Source organism: Aquarana catesbeiana, linkage group LG01, assembly GCF_042186555.1.
Source record: "Aquarana catesbeiana isolate 2022-GZ linkage group LG01, ASM4218655v1, whole genome shotgun sequence".
NCBI classification, from domain to species: domain Eukaryota; kingdom Metazoa; phylum Chordata; class Amphibia; order Anura; family Ranidae; genus Aquarana; species Aquarana catesbeiana.
In genome coordinates, this window is record NC_133324.1 from 385,154,914 (window position 1) to 385,168,536 (window position 13,623).

The 13,623-nt window shown below is 41.5% G+C and overlaps 1 protein-coding gene across 15 annotated transcripts in view; it reads left to right on the forward strand.

The window, feature by feature from the left end:
• Positions 1-13,623, forward strand: part of PRUNE2 (prune homolog 2 with BCH domain) — a 446,654-nt gene that overhangs the window by 408,671 nt on the left and 24,360 nt on the right. For 8 of the 15 annotated variants that reach the window (XR_012245007.1, XR_012245011.1, XM_073634004.1 and 5 more), the window contains one exon: positions 1,349-1,381. The exons of 4 other annotated variants lie outside the window; for them this stretch is intronic. Coding sequence is in view for 6 of the 11 variants with exons in the window: in XM_073634004.1 (XP_073490105.1) it covers positions 1,349-1,381 (33 nt within the window). In the remaining 5 variants the exon portion in view is untranslated. Of the gene's footprint in view, positions 1-1,348; positions 1,382-5,968; positions 6,000-13,623 lie in introns of all 15 variants that reach the window. 3 more of the 15 variants (XR_012245008.1, XR_012245014.1, XR_012245012.1) reach the window with 2 other exon arrangements.

A 13,623-nucleotide genomic window follows, 5' to 3' on the forward strand; every position in this document is an offset into this window, starting at 1 on the left:
AGATTGTTGATATTTTCAGACATGCTTCTCACAACTACCAAGAACAAGGTCAGCCTGCTGAGCTGCTGATAGTAGTGCTGTGTGCTAAATAACAGGGCTTGACACAATAAAGAGTGACTATATCTGATGATCACCATTACCATAGAGTTATGGTGAACCCAATAATTGTCCTTATGCAAAGACTTACTGTGGAGCGCATTTCATTTTCTTGACCTTCTCTATGCAGTTAATATTATTCATTTGGTAGAGCCAGCAGTAAGACAATTTATAGGTTTCAGTGGTTAGCAAAGCTTCTTTATTATGACATCATCTAGACCAGTGATGGCGAACCTTGGCACCCCAGATGTTTTGGAACTACATTTCCCATGATGCTCCGGTACTCTGCAGTGTAGATGAACATCATGGGAAATGTGGTTTCAAAACATCTGGGGTGCCAAGGTTCGCCATCACTGATCTAGGGGGCCTGTTTGTATAGGAGAAAAACAAGATTAACAAAATATAGATTTTTTATTTATTCTATCCCTTTCTCCTATTTTTAAAAACACAATATTTCTTTATTCAGTATTTTACTGTTTTTATATTACTGCATTATTATCACTAGAGAATTCATATTCTAATGAGTTTTGTTTATTTATGAACAGATATTATGATTTTTTTTTACCCAGTTCCCCCTCTGAAATTTTGCCATATATTGCAACTCTTGACCAGGAGGGGGATTTTTTTTTTTTTTAATTTTCCTGTTTTTTATTTATTTTTTTTTTATTTCTCCCTTTGATGTTTAATATTCTTAGAAATCCTTAATAAAACCAGTATCAAAAAATGGGAAAAGCTGACAAATTCGTGTTTAATTTAACGGCTGTTCTATGAATAATCCTATAAAAGTAATGGTAAGTCTCTTGCCTGTGTGCTGTAGTGCAGAAGACAAACTAGGTTTATACACATCACTTCATACTTGTGCACACATCACATCAGTCTCTCAGTGCATACCTTGACATGAGAGTCTTCCTCTTTATTTATGTCTACATTATGTCCTTTGTTCATTTCCATCACGTCTGTCCTGACCCTGTGTAGCACAAATAGATCTTTAGAAGGACCCAAAGCCCAGATGGAAAAGGAGAGTGGAGGACAGCAAACACATTTAATTAGGTGTCACACTTTTCTGAGTATACACTTTAAATTTAGAGTATAATGCCAATCTTAAAATATTCCAGCAATCTTTAAAACAGCGGTGTATACACTCAATGCTGCCTTGGCTTTGCTTTGCTTGGCATTTTTTCTTATGTTATGCTTGCTTCTTTCCCTTTTTTTTTTTTTTTTTTTTTGCATCAATGAATCATTACGAACACAGGCTGGATGAAGAATTGAAAGAAAGTGAAGCCAAGTAAGAAAGTCTTCTGCCAATGTATATAAATGTTGTCGGGTGAATGTATTTTTATGAAAACCAGTGCAAAAGAAATGGTGATGCTGCATATTACAACCAATCAACTGTTGCTTATATTTTAATTCTGCAAATGTTTCTACAAATAAGCTCTTCATTGGTGTTTTACAAAATGCTTACTATCATTACATTCCCACATATTGTTGCCTGCCCATATACCTTTCTCCTGTCCTGCTTATGGTTGCCACCTCATCCCTTTAAACCAGAAGACATATTAATTACACAGGTTCTGTGGCTGATTAAGGTGGTAATTAAACTCACTTGGTGCCTTATCTGCATTTAATTAGCCTCAGAACCTGTGTAATTCAAAGGTCTTCGGGTTTAAAGGGATGAGGTGGCAATTCTAGTCCTGCTGCACCTCCCAAACTATGTTTAGACACTATCATTAGCTATAAAATATAAAGCTTCATTAAACTGATGAGAAAGTTCTGTGCCACGTGGGGGATATGTAGTCATTCTATCCCACAGGCAAAATAGTCTACAAGTGCTAAGGTATTGCACAACTAGATATTATAGCATAAGCAAGATGATACGGTGTAACCAGAATTTATCACACACAATCATGACATTGAATAATTGTGCTTAATTTATTGCAAATACATGATTGCATTTGAATTGTACCATAGCTTAGTGATAATTTGTGGGCTACCCAAAGAATAAGTGAAGACTATTTTACACACCCTACTGAACAAATACAGTAGAAATTTAGTTTGAGATTAAAGCAAGCTGTAGACAGGTTTTTTTTTTTTGTTTTTTTTTACAGTTTTCTAAAAAGTGAGGATTAGTTAGAATCACTTGTGGGTGTTTTTTGCTCTCCACATCCCTCACTGGGGGAATTTTCATTGCTTCCTGTTCCAAAGACCCACGAGAAATTGAAAGTAAAGTGAAGGGGAGATTCCCCCAAAGCTGTCACCAGCACTATTGTGTTCATTGGAAGGTTTCCCCATTATAGGGATCTCTTGAAAACTCTAAAATTTACAATTTCTTCACATAGAATGTGAGAATGAGTCTATCCAGTAGAGGTACAGACAGAAACAAAATCCTGATAGAGGTACTTACCTTTCCCCACTTTACCCAGAACTGGGAAAATGTCTGGAATTTTTCTTTAAAATCAGTTTTACAGATTCATTACATTTTTATTGAATTAACATAAGTGAAATACAAACATTCAGTGTGTAAAGTATAGTACTCAAAGAGCAGTCAGGTGCAAGTCTGCCATGTGGATAGTAATTCAGTAATATTCAAGAACCTCTAGGCATACAAAGTTTAGGGTACAGCGTCCATCACTTATGAACGTTACTTAGGCTAGGTTTCCACTATTGCGGCCCCAAAGTCTCGTGGGTTTTCAGTGTGACTTTGCAATGCGATTTTTGTTGCGATGTCATGCGTCTGGTGAGAACCATGGGAGAACAAGTTGCACCGAAGGTGGAACAATGTAGTACAAAAACCTTTTTTGGAGTCGCTGCGACTTGAGTCGCACCATTTAGAATGGGGACCATTGAAATACATGGTTTTTGACTTCTCATGCGACTTCACATGTGTCAAGTCGCACAACAACTCGCAGTAGTGGAAACAGAGCCTTACTCATGTAGCCATACATCGGAGAGCCAAACTTCTTTCCATCCAGATGCTCCAGGACATGGAGAAGGCATCATATTTCAGAGTGTTCATGGCCTATAGGCACTCAAAGGCACAGTTATCATTGACCAGTCTCACCATATCTGAGAGGTTAGAATCTAGAGTCTATTTCCAGTCCCTAAGTACCACTAAGCATGCTACTAGTAGCATGCTTTCCTTTTAATGGCTGATGCTGGCAGTCTGGGAGGCATGCAGGGATGGGAATAGGTACTTACTGCTTGTTTTTAGAAGTAGTTGGCAATTGGCATTTAACAGCACAGTAGCAGGGGTAGGCAGGCAGGAGTCCATTGAAGGATTTTCTAATTGTACCTTTCTGACCAGTAAGAGTATGAGAAACTATCTCTGTCTTGCATGAGACTTTTGTGATAAAATTAAAATTAAAAAGACCCCGCCATCAACTTAACTGCTTGCCGACCAGCCACCGCAGTTGGCACGGCTGGGCGAAACAATGTTACCGTACATCGCTTCGCCTTTTGGCCACTGGGGTCGAGCGTGCGCACCCGCAGTGTGTGCCCAGAGCCGATGCGAGTGCACCGTGGGGGGGGTTATTACTTGTGACAGAGCGAGAACCGGGATCTGTTTGTGTAAACACACAAATCCCGGTTCTTTCAGGGGAGTAGAGACAGATCGCGTGTTCATACTAAGTATGGACACCGATCTCTCTCTCCTCCCCTCCCCTCTCCTCCCCTTTACCAAAAAATATGTAGAAGAATACATATCAGCCTAAACTGAGGAAAAAATTAGCTTTTTTTTTTAAAAAAAAAAATGGGGATATTTATTATAGCAAAAAGTATAAAATATTGTGTTTTTTTCAAAATTGTCGCTCTTTTTATGTTTATAGCACAAAAAATAAAAACCACAGAGATAATCAAATACCATCAAAAGAAAGCTCTATTTGTGGGAAAAAAAGGACGTCAAACTTGTTTGGGTACAACGTCGCACGACCGCGCAATTGTCAGTTAAAGCGACGCAGTGCCGTATCGCAAAAAATGACCTGGTCATTGAGCAACCAAATCTTCCAGGGCTGAAGTGGTTAAAGTGGTTCTAAACGCTGGGTGTTTTTTTATCTTAAAGTATAACTAAAGGAAAAACTTTTTTTTTAGTTTTGAACAGAATATTGGCATGCATTAAAAAGGGGATCAACTCCAGAGATAAAACGATAATTCTCCCACTCTACAAGACTCTGGTCCGGCCGCACCTAGAGTATGCTGTCCAGTTCTGGGCACCAGTCCTCAGGAAGGATGTACTGGAAATAGAGCAAGTACAAAGAAGGGCAACAAAGCTAATAAAGGGTCTGGAGGATCTTAGTTATGAGGAAAGGTTGTGAGCACTGAACTTATTCTCTCTGGAGAAGAGACGCTTGAGGGGGATATGATTTCAATATACAAATACAGTACTGGTGACCCTACAATAGAAATAAAGCTTTTTTGCAGAAGAGAGTTTAACAAGACTCGTGGCCACTCATTAAAATTAGAAGAAAAGAGGTTTAACCTTAAACTACGTAGAGGGTTCTTTACTGTAAGAGCGGCAAGGATGTGGAATTCACTTCCACAGGCGGTGGTCTCAGGGGGGGGCATCGATAGTTTCAAGAAACTATTACATAAGCACCTAAATGAACGCAACATACAGGGATATACAATGTAATACTGACACATAAGCACACATAGGTTGGAATTGATGGACTTGTGTCTTTTTTCAACCTCGCCTACTATGTAACTATGTAACAGAGTGAAGAGGGATTAAAACCCCTGTCAGTTTTTATTGCGGTCTGTGCCCCTGTTAAGGAGATTCACCCGCTCTATTTGTCCTGTTTACCATTATCATTGAAAGTGAAAGTAAAAAGAAAACCCCAATTTCTGTGTTGTCCCCAGAAAAGTAATAGATGGGATATCTTCCAATGGGGACACTAGTTCTGGTGAGCTGGGGGTCCCCAAAAAAATCCTGTAATTTTCAGAGATATCTTCTCACTTCCTTTTTGGCTATGGGACAGGAAGTGAAGGGAAATCTCCACAATGGGACAGAGATGGAGATGGCGAAAAAAATTTGACAGGAGTTATTACCCTCCCTTACTCTATCAGAAATAAAAAGAAAGTTTTGCCCATAGTTCTACTTTAATGCATTCCCTGCATTAAGGTAAACAACACCCCATCAACTAGTTCCCTCGCCCTCCCTCTCTAAAGCTAACCAGAGCCTGTCAGGGATCAAGAGCTGTGCCTGGCTGCAATCTTCTATCCCCTCTTTTTCTCTTCTCACAGGGACTCGAGAAGCAGCAGGAGCCATTCATTCCTGTCGCTGTCAATGAAATGTGAGGTGGGACTTGGGCAGCACACGTTGTGTGTGTCTAGGGCAGCAAGAGGTGCTTTATTACTCTTGATAATTCCAGTGCCTGGATTAAGGATTTGTGGTTTAATCAACTTATGGACATGAACGTTTTTTTTTTCTGATGGACTTGATTTTTGTTTACATTCCACATGTTCTTTAATTTACATTTTTATATTCACGGGTATTTTCAGTGCGCTAAAAAAATTCTTTGGTTTTATTTTCTTTAAAAATATCCGTAGTACAGAAAGTTCACCTGCAACCTGCTAAACATTTATATGCTTCATGTGACAAAATAGACAAGAGTCTTATCCCCACTAACTAGGTACCTGCAGTATTTGTACTAGGGCTACAAGTACATTGCATAGTGCTGTCCGTCATTGTGCACTGTACATAATCACAACGCATATTTGTGAAGCCTCAAGGACATGAGAGTAGTTGAGAATCTGTCCAACTAGTAATCTGTTCAGTCCAGATTAAATCTCAGTTTAAGTGAACTGATTTGTGCATCGCTATTCATCAATAACAAAATACTGAAAGATTCTAATGCCTTATTTTTTGTTTTCCAAAAAGCCTGTGTATTTAGAAATATAAATTGAAAAAGGTAAAAAAATAACCATATTTACAACTGCATGAAAGAGAGTGTTTTTGGCTTTCATTGTGGCTTTCAGTGCCAATAACTATCTGCATTGCCATCATTAGTAATTCATCTGGCAAATGTTACTGAACCCTCTAACACATGCCGTAACACTCCCTGTCTAGCTGATGACTAGTGCTCTGGCTATACTATAGTGGCAAATTCTCCACCCTGTTACTGACTGTTCCAAGTCATTTAATTGTCAATGTGATGCGTAGCCATTTTCCAGACATTGTACTCTTGCTGTGAATTATATGATATTTTCCAGTATGACTTCATATGTGTGCTAAACTGTCGCTTCTTAAAATCTTTGCCTGTGCATTTTTTCCATTTTAAACATATAACTTCAGCATGATGAAGTTACTACTAACTGAATGAAAAACACCTAACAGCAAAAAACAGAATGTTTAGATTGTCATGAATTACTTAAAGTGAAAGTTCAGGCAAAACCTAACTAATGGTAAACCTGCTCTCTGCCACATTCTAAACCTAATCTATCTAACCCTGTAAAGCAAAAATCGCTGTACTTACCTATCCTGCAGTAACTCCGGTCCGGTCCCAGCATTAGCTGTTAGCGGTGGCTTCAGTGCTGAGGCGGTTGCAGGAGAGGCAGCCGGCAATGGAAGCCCCATAGTAACTCTATGGGTGACGTCACTTCCCAGCCATTTCACAGCCGTTGTCGATTCCCTCCTGCAGACAGCTTCCGCTGCTGGAAACCAGACCGGATCGGCTGCAGAATAGGTAAGTACAAGGATTTTTGCTTTACAGGGTTAGATAGATTAGGTTTAGAATGTGGCATAGAGCGGGTTTAGAGTTAGTTAGTTTTTGCCTGAACTTACATTTTAATTTAATTTTCTCTATAAGAGAGTACAGTCTAAATGTGTACACAAAAAAGTATTCCAAATGTAATGTTATTTGTAGGGATGGTTTGCAGACATAATGAGTAGTGAGTAATAGGCATGCTGTCAGGATATTAATATGGAAGCTCCCATTGCTTACTTATTTTTGAAGGTGAATGTTCCAGAGCTGTCATTTGTAATCTGGAAATTCAGCATGTCTGACACTTGCAACAAAGGTTGCTTTCTAGAGAGGATCTGTGGACCATCAGCAGGCCATAACAATGAGATGCCCCAACATTATGGTGGAAGTATATTACATATTACTACATGTTATATTACTATTATAAGTAATATATATATTATCTCCTCATTATGACATCAGTGCAGGCTTGTATAATATATGTGGTTAGAAAGAGGAATGTGAGGAAAACTGTGGACTTCTGAAATGTTGTTGTCACAGGTCTGGATCTAGGTGTTCTTCCCTTTAATCCAGTTTTGTTTTCAAAGGATTTTTAGTTCACCTGTACCCAGTGAACAATAAAGTATTTACATACTCTTGACATGTGATAATAGAGATTTAAAACACATCTTTGCTCATCTCTCTATCTGCTTGTACTATGAAGTAATTCATCCTCTAGCTGCTTGTACTGTGAAGTAATTCATCCTCAAAGATTACATATTAAAGATTACAGCAAAGACTCTAAAGTTGTATTTAATTTGGTGTTCAACAGCTTAGAAACATCTGCTCTGCCTTAACATTAGAGGCACTGGTGGACACCACTAAAGTTACATAATTTCCCTTTCATACATCTGCCTCGCAGAAGGAGTGAAAGCGGATTGCTGCTCTCACTTCTAAACAAGGAGGCAGCATAAGAAGGCTTCCACTAGGCTTCTGTATTAAACTGTGTAATCTGTCAGAGCACAACAGTGAGTGAGTATTGGAAGTGTTCCTGTGCTGGAATCTGTCACTGCTCCTGTGGATGTCTGAATGTGGAATTATTTAAAGTGATTTGTAAAGGGAAAATGTTTTTTTAATAAAAAACATGATATACTTACCTGCTCTGTGCAATGGTTTTGCACGGAGCAGCTCCAATCCTCTTCTTGGGTCCCCTGTCAGCACACCTGGCTCTTCCCTTCTTCTGAATGCCCCCTTAGCAAGCAGCTTGCTATTGGGGAACTTGCGGGGCTCGATCCCGAACCGTGCTCTGTGTATCCATTGACACACACAGTGCAGCTCAGCCCTGCCCTCCGATCTCTTATAACAGGCTGTGATCAACAACAGAAGCAGCATCAATGGCTTCTGCTGCTGCCTCCACAGCCAGTGAGGAGAGAGAAGGGAGAGCTACTGCTCTTGGGCACGGCGCTAGATTGAGAATGGAATGGGCTCAGATAAGTATAAGGGGGGGGGGGATCCTGATCACAGAGGGTTTTTAACCTCAATACAGATAATGCATTAAGGTAAAAAAAAATCCGCCTTTAAAACCACTTTAACTTCAGAGATGCACATCACTTCTCATTCCTGAGGCACCAACTGGCTTAGCTGTCACTGGCAGCTGTGGGGTCGTGTTGACAACGGTCTAAATGGGGAATTATTAAACATCTTTAGCTGCAAGCAGGTTAGCCATAATGTTGCAGGGGAGGCGGGGGGGAGGTTTCACTGGATTTTCTGGAGGGGTAGGGAAGATCAGTGGGTAGATAATGATAGGGTTGGTGGGGGAAAGGGAAAGTGTACTGAAACCTTTATCTATCACTGCATCTGTGGTTCTCGATTACCATGCATTTTGGATTACTGCAATGCACATCCGTTAGCAAGGAATGTTGGGATGGGAGTGCCACTGCATCATCATTTTATATTTCATGCTGTCTGTTCCCTAATTTCCATCTAATTCTTAGTGTAATTATGTTAAGTTAGTAAAAGGGTGGCTTTAGAGGATAACTGTACTATTAAACAATGCACACTTATGGTGCACAATGCACAACAATGCAATGCACACTTAACAATGCACACTTTTAGTGGGACTAGGATTTAGCATCTAAGTACCCCAGGCAACCATATCATTAAAGGAACAGTACTCCCTAAAGTATTCTTTTAGTTAAAGGTTGAAGCTTTGGCAACTGTTTCATTTTCCTGTCTTAGCTTTTAACTCAATTCCCACCCACTCTGGAATTCTGAGGAGTCTTGCCCTCGGAGCACAGAGATTTTGCCACCAGAGTCCAAGAGGAATTGAAGAAGCTGTAAGGCATCTGAAATCAGTTAAGGATGGACTGCTCCTTTTCTGTCAAAAAACAAATCACATTTGGACATACAGAATTTGATTTAAATAGACATGCTTTTAGGCAGTCAATATCTGTTTTGAACTCCTTTATGAATTTGGTCTGACGCATCCTCTTTTGGTTTTTGGTGAGTGATGCTGCTGGGTGCCCATTGGAGAGTAGCTCTGGTTGCATATGAGCCACATAACCAGCTCCAGTGAGCTTTTTTAAATGATTATCATTTTTTCCTCTTTTACTTTGTATGAATAACTATTGAAATCAAAGGGCATCCCCTTTAAAGTGGATCAGGCCACTTCTCGCAATTATATCCTGTTAGAGTGAAGGAGGGAAATCCACCCTGTTAGTGAAGTGCAAGCCTACAGTTGACCATCAATGTCTAGTTTAACTGAGAATACCTGACCCCAACTAAAAGTTAGGCAAGTCCAAAAGAAGGGGTATCTGTACTTGTCCCTTTGGTCATGATAGTGCCTGAATTCATTGCCACCCTAGGAGACAAAAGCCGCGTACACACGGGCGGACTTTTCGACCGGACTGGTCCGATGGACTTTACGATGGACTTTCAACTGACTTTTGACGGACTTCCGACTGACTTTTTAACGAACGGACTTGCCTACACACGATCACACCAAAGTCCGACGGGTTCGTATGTGATGACGTACACCGGACTAAAATAAGGAAGTTGATAGCCAGTAGCCAATAGTTGCCCTAGCGTCGGTTTTTGTCCGTCGCACTAGCATACAGACGAGGGGATTTGTGGGTCCGGCGGAGTTACGACGTAAAGATTTGAAGCATGTTCCAAATCGAAAGTCCGTCAGATTTTCGACTGGAAAAGTCCGCTGAAGGTCCGATGAAGCCCACACACAATAGTATTGTCCGCCGGACTCGGTCCGTCAGACCAGTCCGGTCGAAAAGTCCGACCGTGTGTATGCTGCATTAGTGGCAAAATTCCAGAAGAGTAGCCAAATGTATACTGGGTCCAGTTACCAAAAATTCAGGACCTTTTTGGGAAGGCAGTCAGTGTCTGCCAGTGAGGGGGACTTTGGAGAGTGACCTAAAGAATAGGACATTCCCAAGGACCAGAAAAGCTAAGAATCACAGAGAGCTTAAGAGGAACCACTTCAGAGGCTATCCAGAGCCTGAAATTCAACCAGCAAGATTGCACTGCTTACCACTACTTAAAGTCTAAGTGCAGCCAAAATAAAAAAAAACTGAAAAATCAGCAAACAGGGCATAACTTGCAGTCTGTAGGATGTGTCACTGATGACTCTTCCTTTAGGTGAATTTCTCCTCTATCTATGCTCCCCCTCCACCCCATAATCTTCTGGTGCAGTGGGGTGCTAAAATAACTAGGGGGCTGTCACAGCCTCTCATCAAGTGAGCCCAGCTTAGCCTGCCCTTTCTGCCCCAATGCTCCATTCATAGAAGCCATACTACAGCTTCTATGAATGAAACAAGGTCTATGAATGTAGTTGGCAGACCTTTCAATCAAACAAATGGCCCCTGCCCCCAGCTATGACTGGCCTTCACAGCAAGGAGCACATGGAAGGGCTATCACATGAAAGACAAAAACAGAACATTCCATAGCTCAACTTACCAACCAGTCTGCCAACCAACCAAATTAACCTGTCCAACAGTCTGCGTTAAAAACAGGGGTTTAGTTAGCACGCATTTGCAAATGCATGCATAGGCTGCAAGGCCTCTTCACGGCACCCTGTGTATGCTTGCAGTCCTAACACTATTGAATTTATAAGTGTCTCCACAATGGAAGCACATGCATTAAATGGATAGATGAAAGCAGGTGGGCCTGGAGGCAGCCCAATCCCCCTTAAAGGAACAGGAGCACACTGGACACCCAGCAAGAGCACAATGGCAGCAAAGGTGTACAGTGTGTCCCTGGACCAATATACATCAGAAACAAACAAATGGCCCCTGCCCCCACCTATAACTGGCCTAACTGGCTACTTTTCTGGCCATTAAAAGGAGACTGCAAGACCTCCATCTACCCTATAGCATGCTGAATCCTGCATGGCTCATTCATAAGGGCAAGGCCTACTTCTTCACAGATCCTTTTTTTAATTTATTTTATTATTTGTACCTTTTCTCCTCCATGGTTTCTGGCCGGATCGGTCACCTTGGTATCCAGTCTACAGCTGCAACAGAAATACTATCCCTTCTCACCTATGTATTGTTGTTGTTATTGACTCATGCTATATTGGGGTCGCAAGTTTCCAAGATAAGGGTAACCTCACTGCAATATGGGAAATATCCTTCATTATGGTATACAGTACATGGTTATGTCTAAACTATGCGTGATCTCATGGAATGTTAGGGTACTTAACTCCAAGGTTAAACGTTCACTGATGTTTGAGTACCTGGCACGACACAATCTGCATGTGATCCTTCTCCAGCAAACTCATTTACATGGCTCCAGAGTCATGGCTCTTAAGAGGTCAAAAATAGCTTATGCACTTCACTCCACGTACTCTCGGGGCACATTTATTCTTATAGCCAAATCAGCTCTTGTCACTATCAAACATATTAAGCTAGATCCCGGTGGCTGTTATGTAATCCTTGTATTAGAACTCCTTGGTAAACCATACACGGTGACTAGCCTATATGCCCCACCGCCTTTTACTAAACAATTCTTTGATCACGTACTCACTTTCATCATGGAAATTGCAGAGGACCCTTTATTAATAGCTGGGGATTACAACATGGTCCTTGACAATTCTCTTGACAGATTTTGATTCTCCACTGTACCCCCCACCCCCCTAGGCACTTATCTATCCCAATATGACCTAGTAGAGGCCTGGAGATGGAAGCATGCGGATGTAAGGGAATATTCCTGTCAATCTGAATCCCATGGTACACTATCACGTATTGATTTATGTCTGCTATCCTCTGACTTACTTAGCATGGTGACATCAGATACCTCACTAGGGCGGTATCTGTTCATTCTCCCCTGTTGGTGGACCTTGATCTGGGAGTATCACCCTCCTTTCGGTATGGCGGCTGAGCCTGCTGTGGCTGGCAGACCAGGACATCACAGATAGGGGACTGGCTGATATGAAGTCCTACTGGGCCACCAATACACAGAGTGCATCCCTCCCTGTGGTCTGGGATGCCTTGAAGGCCACCATGTGGGGCTCTTTTGCTGCGGCCATAGGGCAGGCCTGTAAGGCGTCTTATTTCAGACTGGTGGATGTGGAGGGGGAGCTTCGGGTGGCGGAGGTTGCCTATTCTGCATCTCCTACAACCGAGACACACTGACTGCATAAGGCCAGAGAGCTAGATATGGTACTACTGGAACGAACCCAGAAAAAATTGTTATACCAAATCAGCAGCTTTACGAATTTGGTGACAAAAATAGTCGCCTGCTAGCTTACCTGTCTAGGCCTGACTATCAGCCATGCAACATCTCCAGAATTAACAGGACATAATAGTAGAACAGACTAGGGAGGTAGTGGAGGCTTTTGTTATATTCTACTCCACCCTATACTCCACCAGGGCCCACTATACTATTGTGGAACTAGACGATTATCTGCAGGATATCTCACTTCCAAAATTGCTAGATTCTCAGATTTCTTTGCTTGATGCCCCTCTAACAACTGACGAAATAGGAGACACCATCCAATTTTTTGCTAGAAATAAGACTCCAGGATTGAACGGCTTCCCTATAGAATGGTATATGCAATTCAGAGAGATACTGATTCCACATCTGCTCAGGGTATATGAAGACAGGACAGCTACCGTTCTCTATGTCTGAGGCGTTATTTGTCCTTATCCCCAAACCTCACAAAGACCATCTTCTCTGCAAATCATACTGACCAATTTCCCTAATTAACTTGGATATAAAAATTTTAGCCAAAGAGCTTGCCTAGAGACTAAATACGGTCGTTGCTACTGTTATTGGAGAGGATCAGATGGGATTCAGATGGGATTCATCCCTTGCAGATCTAATTCAATCAATCTACGCCAGCTTTTCACCAACATGCAGACCACTCATGGCTCAATGGGCTCCAGGGCTGTTTTAGCTCTGGATGCTCATAAGGCCTTTGATTCGGTCGAATGGTAGTATCTACAGGAAGTCTTAGCAAAATTTGGATTTGGTAACGCATTTATTAAATGGGTTCAATTACTGTATCACAAACCTAAAGCTAGATTGAGAGTGAATATTATTATTTCTGACCCCTTCATGATACGCAGAGGCACCAGACAGGGGTGCCCTCTATCGCCACTACTTTTTGCACTGAGATAGAGCCACTGGCGGCACTAATCAGATCTAGTGGAGAGGTGGTGGGACTGACGATTGGGGGCCTGGAAGAAAAGGTATCCTTTTATGTGGATGATATGTTAATATATTTGGCAGACCCCCAGTCATCACTCCCTACTTTGCTGAATATTATTCAGCGCTTTGGCCACTTTTCTGGCTTCCAGGTAAACTGGGACAAATCCCTGCTATTTATGTTGGATCACCC